Consider the following 14,240-nt stretch of genomic DNA (forward strand, 5'->3'; position numbering starts at 1 on the left):
GAAGAAGAAATTCCTAAAGATTTGGGGAGGTTTGTAGAAATGCGTAAACTGAAAGCATTCCGTTTTTAGTTTTTAAATGGGGGGAAAAAACGGATCCGTTTATTTCAGTTTTACTTCCGTTTTTCCAAAAAACGGAACAGAGAGACGGAAAAGCTCAACAGAGGCGAAAAACACTAGGGTGAAGGGGGCCTAATGTGATCGCTTACTCCACGTAACTAATAAGCGGGGTGTTAGTTTAGGATTGATGCCATCAGTGCTGCAGCTTGGCATAGACGCTGCCTTCTTCAAGGGCTTCCCTTTGGTGCCCCCATGCCTAGCAGATAAGCGTCCTCCTCAGCTAGGAGCAGGTACCCTGCATGCAGCTTATTCCGAATAAGAAAAGTGATCATAAATTTTCTAATTACACTTTAACACCAAGACAAAAAGGTGTTAATGGGTTTAATCCCAGCGCCTGCCATTGTCTCTGAGCTCCCACTACAAATGTACACACCGCCCAGAGGGCTGACCTGTCCTCCCTTTGTTAAGATTTCAATTTGCCTGCGTTTTTTTTTCTTCTTTGATGTAAAATTGTGACCTCCAAGGCTTTGAAGTCCCTTATTAGGAGAAAATTAACCCCCCATATTGCCCACTGATAGCTTCCACTAATGCCAGTAGAAGATGTAAGAGAAAATCCCAAGGAAACAGAATCTCTTCTCTGAGTTACCCCTAATCCCTATTTGCATACAGTCAGATCTGTCATTTGCATGCACCCAGATATTTAACTCTTCCAGTAGTGATAATGCAGCCCCGTGCTAGCCAGAAAAATCCTGCTAATAGGAAATACTCTTGTATAAAAAAGACAAAAGTATTATGGAGGTGATACCTTTACTGGCTAACCGGAATGATATGATATGCAAGCTTTCCAGGCTTCTTAATGCCCCTTCATCAGGCTCATGTATATTGGACTATGGTAAAGCCTGATGAAGAGGCATTAAGTAGCCTCAAAAGCTTGCATATCTAATTTTTATGGTTAGCCAAAAAGTTATACCATCCCTATAATACATTTGTGTTTTTATGCAGGAGTATTTAATATTGCAAGTAGTAAGAATGCAGCAATAGGGCACAGCAGGGGTGCATAGGGCAAGGGATGAAGCATGTGAGTATATGCTGAAGATGAGAGAAAACAGAGAGAAGAGTTCTAATTGCATTAAACAAACTGACTGCACAGTGTAAAAGTGAGAATATATATATATATATATATATATATATATATATACATATATATATATTCGAACATTATAACGACTCCTGTGCTAATGCCAGTCCATGCATGATCCATTCTCTATGGAAAATATCCCCCAAAGTGTGATTTAGATCGCATCACACAATATTAACCTTTCCTTTGCCAAGGACATGTTGTCCAAATCCAAACAAGTTGCAAGGCTTTTTTTTTTCTTTTAGCATAGATAGCCCTTTGGCAATGCAGGAGTTAAGCTGGATTTGGGAAGGGAAGGGGTGGTGGATGAAAGAGAAAGCAGAGCTAGACTAGAAGACTTGGGAGGAGCCTGTGCTAGGACTTGAAATGTCAATCAGAGGGTGAGTGCCAATGATCTGAAGCAATCTGTTAGGAGCTGACCTGGGTCCACTCAGATCAATAGCACCAGAGGGAGAGGACAGAGTCACCGGGAGCCCTTGCAAGGACCATCCAAAGCCCTGGAAACACTCTTGATTCATGAGAAGGCTGAGAGGAAGACCCAAGTCATAAAGCTGGTGCAGTTCCTCCAGTAGTGGCCCCTGTGCTGTGACTGCTGCTGCTGCACCATGTCCTTCCCTCAGCTGGGATACCAGTACATCAGACCCCTGTACCCCTCTGACAGGCAGGCTGTGGGGGGCACCAGGGGCGCTGCTGCAGAACTCTCTCCGGCTGGGACTCTCTCCAATGTGCTTTCTTCTATGTATGCGGCTCCCTACGCTGCAGCTGCAGCCGCCCAGGCTTACGGAGCCTTCCTGCCCTACACTACAGAGCTGCCCATCTTCCCACAGCTGGTAAGGACACCAAACTACTTACTGTACTACCTTCTCTTTAGATAGTCACAGCTTAACCCTTTAATGTATGATACGACACATACAGGAGGGTCTAGATACTTTTCAGACACGCTAGAGTCACAGCAGAAAGTCTACTCTGCAAGAGCCTGTTGGAACAATAGTTTTATCTGTCTATGTCCTACATAAATTATATGAGTGTGTGTGTATATATATATATATATATATATATATATATATATATTCATTCGTCCACCCCATAGTTATCTTGCAGGATATATGTCTCTATATATGCAGTGTATGCCAAACAAATACATTTATTATCACGCCTTTTACTATATTACAGATATGGTAATTTGTACTATTTTTGCTGCTGTTCTTGTTTTCACTTTAGTACATATTGACTACATAGGATAATCTTAGCACCATTTTAGAAGTAACAAGATACAAAGTATATATATGCAGAGAAGTGCAAAAAGAATTGCATCACATGCTCCATTCAGTGTCTGGTTCTGAAAACAATCAGTAAGCTGCATAAAACTTCTGTGAACTGTTGTAAATGTTTTGAAGTTGAATACATTTTTTTTCTGGAGGTTTTATGCAATTTATTTACTGTTTTAAGTACCGAGAGGAACATGTGATGCAGTTTTTTTGCACGCACATATAGATAGAGATGTTTGTATATATATGTATATATATACATATATATATACACACACACACACACATATATATATATTTATTTATTGCGTATATATATATATATATATATATATATATATATATATATATATATATTAATGCTATTGACTGAAACTTATGGACTGCAATGTTATGGAGTGAGATTTACAAATTCGTTCTCCCCCTATAAGCAAAGCAGTCCAGTTTCTATAAGTTTCATGCTATGCAATAATAGTATAGTAGTAATAATGATACAGTAATAATATGCAATAATAATAATGAGAATTGAGAAGAAAAGTTTACTGTAATTCCATCTTTTATGTTATTGTGTGTTGTGCATTTATTGATAGGACTTTGTCTTGTTGCAGGGCTCCCAGTATGAGATGAAGGATAGTCCAGGTGTACAACATGCAGCCTTTTCCCACCATCATCCAGCATTTTATCCATATGGACAATATCAGTTTGGAGATCCATCCAGGCCGAAAAATGCAACAAGGGAGAGCACCAGTACCCTCAAGGCCTGGTTGAATGAGCACAGGAAAAATCCTTACCCCACCAAGGGGGAAAAGATTATGCTGGCCATTATCACTAAGATGACACTCACCCAAGTGTCCACCTGGTTTGCCAATGCAAGGAGGAGGCTTAAAAAGGAGAATAAAATGACCTGGGCCCCCAGGAGCAGGACAGACGAGGAAGGGAACTCCTATGAAAGTGATCATGAAGAGGACAAGCGGGAGGATGAAGAGGAGATAGATCTGGAGAATATAGACACTGAGGACATTGAGAGTAAGGGAGATCTGGATGAGCAAGAGGACACAGACTTGCATTCAGACTCTAAGACTGACGCTCGGAGTGACTCTGAGGGCTCTGATGGTTTTGAGGACCTGAATGCAGCTGAGGAGGACAGGTTCCTCAAGTCTGTAGTTGGGGACAGCAGGGTGCACGATAAGTGTGAGCTTCCCGAAGAGGACAAATCCCTACAACCCACCTGTGAACAGATCAAACTGGACAATATTTCCCCTAATCCCTCCCAGGACAACAACTTGCCAGCGGCCCATAAACCTAAGATCTGGTCCCTGGCAGAAACAGCTACTGCTCCAGACAACCCTAGAAAGTCTCCCCACACTCCAGTCAACCCCCAGAACCTGATAGCACAACATAGACTTATGGCCTGTCCTGGAAGCAGGTTCCAGAACTGGACAGGGAGGACATTCTCAGCTCAGCAGTTATCATTGCTGAACTCTGCTCACTTCCTGCAAGGACTGAGTGTCACTCACACTGCATCGGCCAACACGGGCAATGCAACCTTCCAGAAAGCAGCTGGGGAACAGCACACAGCCGAGCCAGTAACAGGTGACTAATGGCAAAGAATAATGGGCAATGCAAGATGTAATATATAGACATGCACCTAAAGTACCACCAGTCAGCAATGCAAACTGCATATCTGTGTGCAAACACTAAAGAATACACTCTTATATTAGCACAGATTTAGGAATATGCAATACACACACACACACATATATATATATATATATATATATATATATATATATATATATATATATAAACATGCTTCTAAATATTTGTGCGGATATATGGTATTTTCCGCATAAAATAATAAATGTAATATACTAGAAAATATAATAAATGATACATGATAGGTAGTATGATATATGATACTGAGCGTGGATTTGGAGCAGATGGTAGAACAAGCGTGTGTATGAGTTAACGCATATGCCATAGAAGTGTCTTGCAAAGATAGATAATACAAGATGCACAAATAAATGATCAAATATCTATAAATGACCTTATATAAGCTCTCGCATGGTATAAATGTGGGACACTTTTGTGTGCTCCGCTTGGAGCAGTTAGACTGTATACAGAGGAGTGGGTAAAAAATAGCATCACACGCTCTATTCAGTGTTTGATACTGAAAGCAATAAGTAAGCAGCATAGATCCGCCATGCACTGCTGTCAATAAAAGAAAAAAAATAACATTTAATTTAAATTTAATTGTAAAAACCGTTTCCACCCCTGGAGGATTTATACTGCTTATTTACTGTTTTCAGTATCGAACCTCGAATGGGTCATGTGATACAATTATTTTGTAGACCTCTGTATGTTTGCGTTCTGATTATTTCTATTGCATGTGCATTTACTTGCTCGATCCCAACATATAAAGGATTGATGATGATGATGATGATACTAATAAACTGAACTAATGTCACTTAACTAGCGACATTTTGACGTGGAGATCGCAAGGAAGTTTCTGTTGCTCCCATAATTACTGTTTACGCTTACAAGTGTCTAATAATTTATTGCCTCATTATACTAAGCGCTTTACTACTTTTCTGACTTTTCCTCCTCTTTTTATTGACTTTTTTGAGCATTTTGAGCAGAATCCTCTTTAAAAAAAAATGTTAAAAAGTTTTGTTTGGTTCTTGGTGTTTTTGTGAGAACCATAGCGACAGAAGTTTCCTGTAAACTTTTTGACCACTTGTACTTTGGTTCTCTTGTTTGGCCGGTGATATACTACTACTATTCTTTTTTAATCTATTTATTAGGAAAACCTTACAAATAAGTATCCAATTTTATACAACTAATATTTAACTGACCAATTTGTGTTTCATCTTCTTTATAGACAGAGCAAGTACGTTGGACATAGAGAAAAAAATTCTAAGTACAGCTTTTCAACCGGTTCAGAGAAGGTAAGAGAATATAATGTGGGAATGAGGGAAGATATGTGCATGCATGTATAGTATGTAAATAATATGCTATATACTTGCTCTACTTCACACGATCATTTTGTATTTAGACTGTATTTTATTTAGAGTTAACCACTATTGCCCTTAATGAGCCTATGAATCACTGACTACTTCACAATTATATTTAATTTTATGTCTGTCATTATGACCACATAATTGTAGACGAGAGCTGCGCAGAATACTTATTAGAACTGGCAGATGCTGCTCTCTCCAAGTATGAGAAAAACTCCTTTTACCCAGAGTATTTCTTGAACTTATACAAATAGAGGTTCTAGTTTAAAAGTAACGACTGAGAATATATACATATGGAGGCATGCAAAAATATTGCATCCATGTGATACCAAAAAGAAAAAGTAAACCGCATAAAACCTATGGGAACGGTTGGAAATATTTTTTAAACTAAATGAAATTCAAATGAAGTGTAAAAATGTGTTTTATTTCTACTATTTACAGCCGTTCACGGAGGTTTTATGCAACTTATTTACTGAGTAATTTATTATTTTTTTTGCACAGCTCCGTATATATTTCTGAGAGCAATAGATACAAAAAAATTAGAATATTTAGATAAAAAATAGAAACAAATATTGAAACAAAAAGAGACAAAAATGGAAAATCTAAACAGCAAATAAAAATATTTAAACAGAGGGATATAAACACAAAGTAAAAATGTAAATAAAAATAATCTAAGAAGTAAATATGTTTAAACATATATATATATATATATATTATATAAGTTAAAGCATATTAAAAAAATAGGAATAGAGTTAACAAAGTATTTAAACATTGCTTCCATATGGGCAGATGTGTAAGGGTATATTCACGCAAACTATTTTTCCATCCATTTTTTGCATCAAAATTGTAGGGAATTGAGCAATAACTTAAAATTGTCCTATTCACCTGTGATTTTTTTTTTTTTTTTTAATCGGACAAATGGTGAAAAAAAAAATAAAATGTGCTAGTGTGTTGCGAATGTCGCCCGTTGAAGTCTATGGGTGTGATTCAAAAAAAACGATTGCACTTGTTTTATGTGATTGTAATCCGTTTTTATCGCATGTGACCATTAAACGAAGTGCGCAGAACTTTTACATCATGTGTTTTCTCTAATGCGCATAAAATAGAGAATGCAAAACGGTTGAAAATTGCGCTGAAAAATTGCAGAAATTGTGTGAAAATCTCATGAAAAATCAGTCTTTTTTTTAAAAACTGAAAAAAATCAGCCCGTGTGACTATACCCTTAAGTGCACTAGACTTCTCTGGGAAAATCTTGACATTGTCTAATGTATGAATATTCTTTTTTTCAGATCACAAAATCAGCTGGACGCTGCAATGATCCTCTCGGCATTATCCTCCTCCTAACATTTTCTTTTAATTATTATTTTTTTATTTTATTATATTTTTTTTACTTCTGTTGTAATGACTGTAATATATATATATAGTTCCCTATTGTAAGCATGTCTGTGTATAAGAAGGAGAAGCGATTCGATTTGTATACTCACATGCAGGTTAGTTCAGTTTGTATGGTTTGTCCTGTGATAATGATGAAGAGTCGCTCATTTCTTTTGGTTTTCCTTTTGTATATAGAGTAAAAAATGTACATATGTCCTAAAAGCCAAATTGTACAAGAAAATATATATTTTTGGTTAATAAATGAACTGTTAAGAATTTAATGGAGTCTGAAATGGTTGCATTAATTTGTCCTATTTTTTTTTCCTATTTCCTGCTCTCTAATTACAGTTTGTGTGCTCATTATAAAGGTTAAAGATTAATTTTGGCAGATGGGGAATCACGTGATCTGGGGGCACAGCAGCTGCTAAATACTTGGGGTCTTAAAAATAAACATTAAAGAATTTGTAGAGTAGAACTTCCAGATCAGTTACAAATGTAATAATGAGTATATACAGTTATAGGGAGCTATAGAGCATCCCGCAGAAGAAGCACAATGCGTTCACACTTAGCTCATCAGCAGATCCAGTGCACTAATTGATTGCAAATGTTATGTTATTGTGTTTTCTTTCACCAAAGAGCTATTTGAAGTTCTTTACTGTGAAAGGATTTGTTCAAGATGCCACTGATAACATAATGGGGCTGAGAAGGGATGTGAGCAGTGAAATGTGAGTTTAGAGCGCCCTCTATGGGCCAAAGGAATCTCCCTTTCTGCAGATTACCGGACGTAGGACTTTAAAACTTTCTAAAGAAATGAACTTAAATCTTAAAATGTGTTTGGAAAACAGAAAGGTTGTTTTTTCTGGATGAAGATTTAGATTAAATAATTATTACATAACATTCGTCAGAAAATGTTATTTACTTTTGAGATGGTATCTATGTTCTGTAGATCGTTCTATCTATCCCTTAGATAGATAGATAGATAGATAGATAGATAGATAGATAGATAGATAGATATGAGATAGGTATGAGACAGATAGATAGATAGATAGATAGATATGAGATAGATAGATAGATATGAGATAGATAGATAGATAGATAGATAGATATGAGATAGATAGATATGGTATTTATGTGTTATAACAATAGATAGATATGAGATAGATATTAGATAGATAGATAAATATGAGATACATAGATAGATAGATAGATAGATATGATATAGATAGATAGTAGATATAAGATAGATAGTAGATATGAGATAGATAGATAGATATGAGATAGATATGAGATAGATAGATAGTAGATATAAGATAGATAGTAGATATGAGATAGATAGATAGATAGTAGATATGAGATAGATAGATAGATATGAGATAGATATGAGATAGATAGATAGTAGATATAAGATAGATAGTAGATCTGAGATAGATAGATAGATGGATATGAGATAGATAGATATGAGATAGATAGATGTGAGATAGATAGATATGAGATAGATAGTTAGTAGATATGAGATAGAGAGATGTGAGATAGATAGTAGATATGAGATAGGTATAGATGATAGATCATTTATAGTTAATTTTGAGACAAACAATGCTATAATTGTAATCCGATGATTACAACATATTCTACAGTATCTATCTATCTATCTATCTATCTATCTATCTATCTATCCCTTAGATATGTAAATAGACATTTATAGTATTTATATATTAGAACGACAGATGAATATGAGATAGAGTGTACAGAAATTTAGAGGTAATGTTATGAGACTAACAATAATTATCATATTCTACCTATCTATCTATCTATCTATCTATCTATCTATCTATCTATCTATCTATCTCATATCTAATATCTATCTATCTCATATCTATCTATCTATCTATCTCCTATCTATCTAATATGTATGTATCTAATATCTATCTATCTATCTATCTATCTATCCAATATCTATCTCATATCTATCTATCTATCTATCTATCTATCTCATATCTATCTATCTATCTATCTATCCAATATCTATCTCATATCTATCTATCTGCCTATTCCTTCGATTTGTAGACATATATTCATAGTATTTATATGTTAGAGTGTCTGCATAGATTAATAGATAATTTCATGAGACTAGCAACAGTATTATCATAATCCGATGATTAAAACATATTTAACAGTGCTGGCAATTTAATGTCCTGATAACATCACGCAGCACTTACCTAATAGTATTGGCTATCAGAGCTGAGCTGTAAGGAAGTTGCTTTATGGTCCACCCTTGTATACATTTGCATTATGTTTTTCAATATATTTCTATAATGTTCCATTAAGATCTAGTATGGAGCTCCGTAGAATTACTGCTCTTTCTGAACCTTCCTGGCAATGTTACACTAATATTGAAATGAGGGGGACTATATATTATTACATCTCCAGATGACTGGGATACATAGTCCTCACCACTAATATACAATATATAATAAGTGGGCCACATTTTAGTTATCAAACATCAGTTAGAAAATAAAAAAAAAACAATACAAAAACCTCGGCTCCTACCAAGATGCCTGTAAAGGTTTGTAAGCAGGATGTTCTATTTCAGGATTTTCTAGAGCAGAAATCTATTCTATATATTTATATGAGGTTGGCAAAAATCCATGTAGACGATGCCGAAACACCGCCATTCATATGTATGAAAGGAATTCTCAAGCCAACATTTCTGCAGCAAATCTACCAGGTGTGAATATGCGCCAAATTTGGTTTCTGGAATGAACTCAGGATGTTATAGCTTTTACAGGCTTTGCATTTGTTAATGTGTCATGTAGACTAGTTGTATATGTATCTGTTTAGGCGTACATTGTGGGTGTGTGCTTGTGTATGAGAGCAATTATATGTATGGGTATAGATTCATATGCAGATTTATGTGTGTCTTAGTGTTTGAATATATATGAATGGATGTGTATACAGTTTCTGTTTATGCTTCTCAGGGTGTTTGTGGATGTGGATGTATTTTTTTTGGTATGTAAATGTATATTTATTTGTGTGCGGGTGTATGTGCGTACTTGTGTGTTATTTGGTTAGGAACTTTTATTTCATGGGAAACCAATGACTACAGTTTTCAATTGGTTTTGCTATTTTTTTAAGTGTATTTCAGAGTGGTTTTATATACAGATAGAAAGATAGATAGAAAGATAGATAGATAGATATGAGATAGATAGTCAGATAGATAGATAGATAGATAGATAGATAGATATGAGATAGATAGATAGTCAGATAGATAGATAGATAGATATGAGATAGATAGATATGAGATAGATAGATAGATAGATATGAGATAGATAGATAGATATGAGATAGATAGATAGATATGAGATAGATAGATATCTCTATATATAGAGATATCTATATATAAATATATATAGATATCTATCTATCTATCTATCTATCTATCTATCTATATATCTTTATATATCTATCTATATATATCTATAGATATATATATTTAAATGCTGCAGTTTCTGTGATAATTCTTCATGCAGTTTTCTCAGGTGAAGCCAGCAGTGTATTCAGAAGCAATGATCCTGCTGGTTCCACTTCTGGCTTTAGCTCAAAAAGTACATCAAAGCCAGTGAACCAAAAACTGCAGTAAAACCAACCTGAATGTCAGTAATGCAAAAATGCAGCATTTTTGTGTGCAGTAACAAAATGAGATCCTACCAGAGCAGATGCCGTACAAACATACGCTAAAATGAACACTTGCAGATCCATTTTATTCGTATCTATTAACCCATTAGGGAACAAAGTAACAGCAACATTTAATCGGAAAAAAAAAGGTCAGGAAAAACGTAAAACTTATAAAACGGGATCCACCAACTACATCCTAGAATAGACACCACAACTCTGCACCAGATTCTGCCACCTTTTTCTCCCTTTCCCTTTTCACATCCCAAAAAGTTAGAAAAGTTGAAACAATCTATAGTTAGAATAATACACTTTTTAAATATTGATCCGGAAATTTTAAAAAATTGCGTTTTGTAATTTTAAAATGATTTATTAAAAACAGCAATTCAGCGCGCAAACAGGTGAAAGAAGCGAGGAGTTTAGGATTAACTTTATTTAGGTGTAATTTAAGCAATATTTTTATGCATTTTAAAAGGCAAAGTGTCATAAAGATCCTAATATGTATGTAGCTGTTCTACTACAAGCTCTGGTAATATGTAAGGCCTTTGGTAAATAAGCACAGCCTACGTTCTCACAGATGAATCATGGCAGCACAGTAGATGCTTCTTTGATTTGATGGCTGATTTTGGCCTTCAAGATGCAGCATATTTTTTGTTTTTGTCTTGCTGCTTACCAAGGGCCATAACTTTTTATTTTTTATGCTGTGTGAGGTCTTGTTTTTTGTTTTGGATATATTTTTTTATGTTATCATTTTAAAGTCCATACATATTAAACTTAAATTGATACAATTTTTGTTAAAGGGGTCCTCCAGGGAAATACTACTGATGACCTTTCATCAGCAAAGGTCATCAATAATTGAACGGCTGGGTCTGCCGCTTGGGACCGGGACAGATCAACTGAGCGGGCGCATGCTGGCAGCACCATAATAACACAGAGGCTTCTGCGCTGACCTCCATGTAGTGGCCAGCGCTTGTAACAGCAGGCTGGGGTCTCATTGAAATCAATGGGAGTCGTACCTGCAGTTACAAGAGCTGGCCACTACATGAGAAGTCGGAGAGGAGACTTCCACTCCAAAATACACAGAGGTCAGAGCGGAAACCTCTGCGCCGAACTCCCATGTAATGGCCAGTGCTTGTAATTGCAGGCACAGCGCCCATTGATTTCAATGAGAGCCATGCCTGCAGTTACAAGCACCAGCCACTACGCAGAGGTCAGAGCGCAGGCTTTCGCTCCGACCTCTGTGTTATTGCAGCGCAGACAGCTTGAGCCTGCACAGCTGATCAGTTGAGGTCCTGAGTGATGGACCCCAGCTGATTAACTATTGATGACCTATCCTGATGATAGGTCATCCATAGTATTTCACTGGAAAACCCCTTTAAACAGAATGCAGAAAAATATCAATTCCATCTATTTTTTGTAAGCAATAGTTGTTAAATTAAATTTTCCTTTTTAGTTTTTCTTACTTTATTATGATACCATCGAACACCCATGCAGCCCACTGCATCATAGCCTATGCATACCAAATACAGGTTTTATCTCAGGACAGTTCTGCGGCTCAATGTTCTGCGCAATTAAACTTTTAGCCACAAAGGGAATTAATATTCATGGTATCACATGGGTTAGGCTTGACGTTTTCTTTGATCCTGATCTTATCATTGGACAGTAACTGTCAATGGCAGCAGTCCTCGCAGGTGATTACGTGGGCACAAGTGCTATGTCCATGCAATCACATAGATGTATAGTGATAAATATTAAAAGCTTTCTCCAGTTGTGAACTGATGATGATGATGGTTATCCATTCAGCTGTAGCCGACCTTCGGTCACTCTATGGATCAATGTTCTCCACTCATTCCTGTCCTTCACCGCTTCTTTCAGTTCTCTGATTGACATGTTGGTGGTGGCCTTGTTTGTATCCATCTTGTTCTTTGTCGTTCTGATCTTCTCTTTCCACTAACTTTGCCGAGCATCAGTACTGTTTCCAGTGAGTTAGCGCTCATCATGTGCCAAAAAGAGAGCCGCTGTTTGATGATTTTGCCCTGTAGTGATATTTTCAGTTTGACGTGATCTAACACTAGCTTGTTCATTGTCATGGCAGTCCAAGGTATCCGTAGCATTCTCCTCCAGCACCATAGTTCAAGCGCATCAATTTTCCTTCTGTCCATTTTCCTAGTTGTGAACTATTGGTGGCCAATTCTCTGGATAAGTCATCAATAGTAGATTGGTGGGGGTCTATTGCCCCAAACCCCTTGCTGATCAGCTGTTTGCCAGGCTGACACACTTGCGTCCCGATCTGATTTCTGCAGGAAGCAGACTGCTCCATTCCCACGGCAGTGGCCAGTCTTGGTATTGTAGGCCAAATTCTCATTCACTTCACTGGGCCTGTAATAGTAAGCCTGGCCACTACAATGGGAACGGAGCTGTCTGCTTCCTGCAGTGCATGAGTGCACTGGCCCAGCAAACACCTGATCGGCAAAGGTCCCTGGCAAAAACGCCCTTCCAATCTACCACTGATGGCCTCTCCTGAGGATTGTCCATCAATAGCTTTCAACTAGGCAACCCTTTCAAGGCCCAGCTGCCAGTATGGCACATTTATGCTGCAGAGCTGAAAGAGTTAATCTGATGGGTATTACTACTATATACCAAAGACTGACAGCTGAAAACGAGGAAGGTGCTTACTTTGCATTAATTCTGGGATCCTACAAGTAATGCCAAGATATCTATGACTGAAACTGATCACAAATGAAGAGATACGGTTACACACATTACACTCATAGCTGGTAGTAGCATTCATCATGTTTATTTATGGTGCTGATCTATATGTGCATATGAAAACGTGAACATCATGTAACTTCATGTATATTTAACCGTATATCACCATCCCTAGACAGCAGCACGATCGCCACATGTGATGTTCCTGACGACTTTAGATGGTCTGGGTGTTTCTGGTTGATGTCATACATCTTCTGGTCTATGCGGGTTTTAGAAGGATAAAGCTGCGGGGTGACATTTTTGATGTTGGGGTAGAAGGCTTGAGTTATTTTTGGATGATAGGATATGGAGTTGGAGGAGGATATAAATTGCTGTATAGGGTAAGTCAGTAATGGGGACCTGAGGGACTTTACATGCCAATATTAAGCAGCTGAAGACACTTTACATTCAAGCAATTCTACATTGACTTTATGATCAAATGAGCAGCAAGAAGGAATTCCTTATCTCCCTCCTGTAAATGGTGAATGCTATACGTATTGGGAAGACATAATATACTAACATGTTTTACTAATGATGACAACTGCATTGGGATTGTGAACAGTGCAATGCATAGGATACCTTAAATTTACTGTTATTGCTGTAGACCATTAACCCTTTCCAATCCACTTTCTGACGTCTTCTTACATTCTGATTGAAGCTTGTACAGCTCCAATGTCAGAAGACGTCCGACAGGGTATTCTTACCGTCTATTGCCAGCCACTCCGCTGTCAGAGCCTCTCTGGCGCACACACACTGGTTTTAGCCAGCAGATGGCACTGTTGTATAACAGCAAAAAGAGAGTGCCTTTTAGGAAACCCTGAATGCAAAATTGGATTGGAAAGGGTTAATGAGTAACCGTTTCTGGAGGTATTTGTTTACTAGGCTACTTTTTTCTAAGATATTTTATTATAATATACCATATTTACCTACAGGTCATATTAAGTCAAGGCCAGAATTACCTATAGGCAC

General features: G+C 36.9%; 1 protein-coding gene across 1 annotated transcript; it reads left to right on the top strand.

The window, feature by feature from the left end:
* Positions 1-1,573: 1,573 nt before the first annotated feature.
* On the top strand, positions 1,574-7,135 carry IRX3 (iroquois homeobox 3). The gene is made up of 4 exons (XM_066583908.1): positions 1,574-2,025; positions 3,072-4,056; positions 5,345-5,411; positions 6,770-7,135. The coding sequence occupies exons 1-4, from the start codon at positions 1,801-1,803 to the stop codon at positions 6,822-6,824; spliced, it is 1,332 nt and encodes a 443-aa protein (XP_066440005.1). The 5' UTR covers positions 1,574-1,800; the 3' UTR covers positions 6,825-7,135.
* The last annotated feature ends 7,105 nt before the right edge of the window (positions 7,136-14,240 follow it).

This window comes from Eleutherodactylus coqui, chromosome 11, assembly GCF_035609145.1.
Source record: "Eleutherodactylus coqui strain aEleCoq1 chromosome 11, aEleCoq1.hap1, whole genome shotgun sequence".
NCBI lineage: Eukaryota > Metazoa > Chordata > Amphibia > Anura > Eleutherodactylidae > Eleutherodactylus > Eleutherodactylus coqui.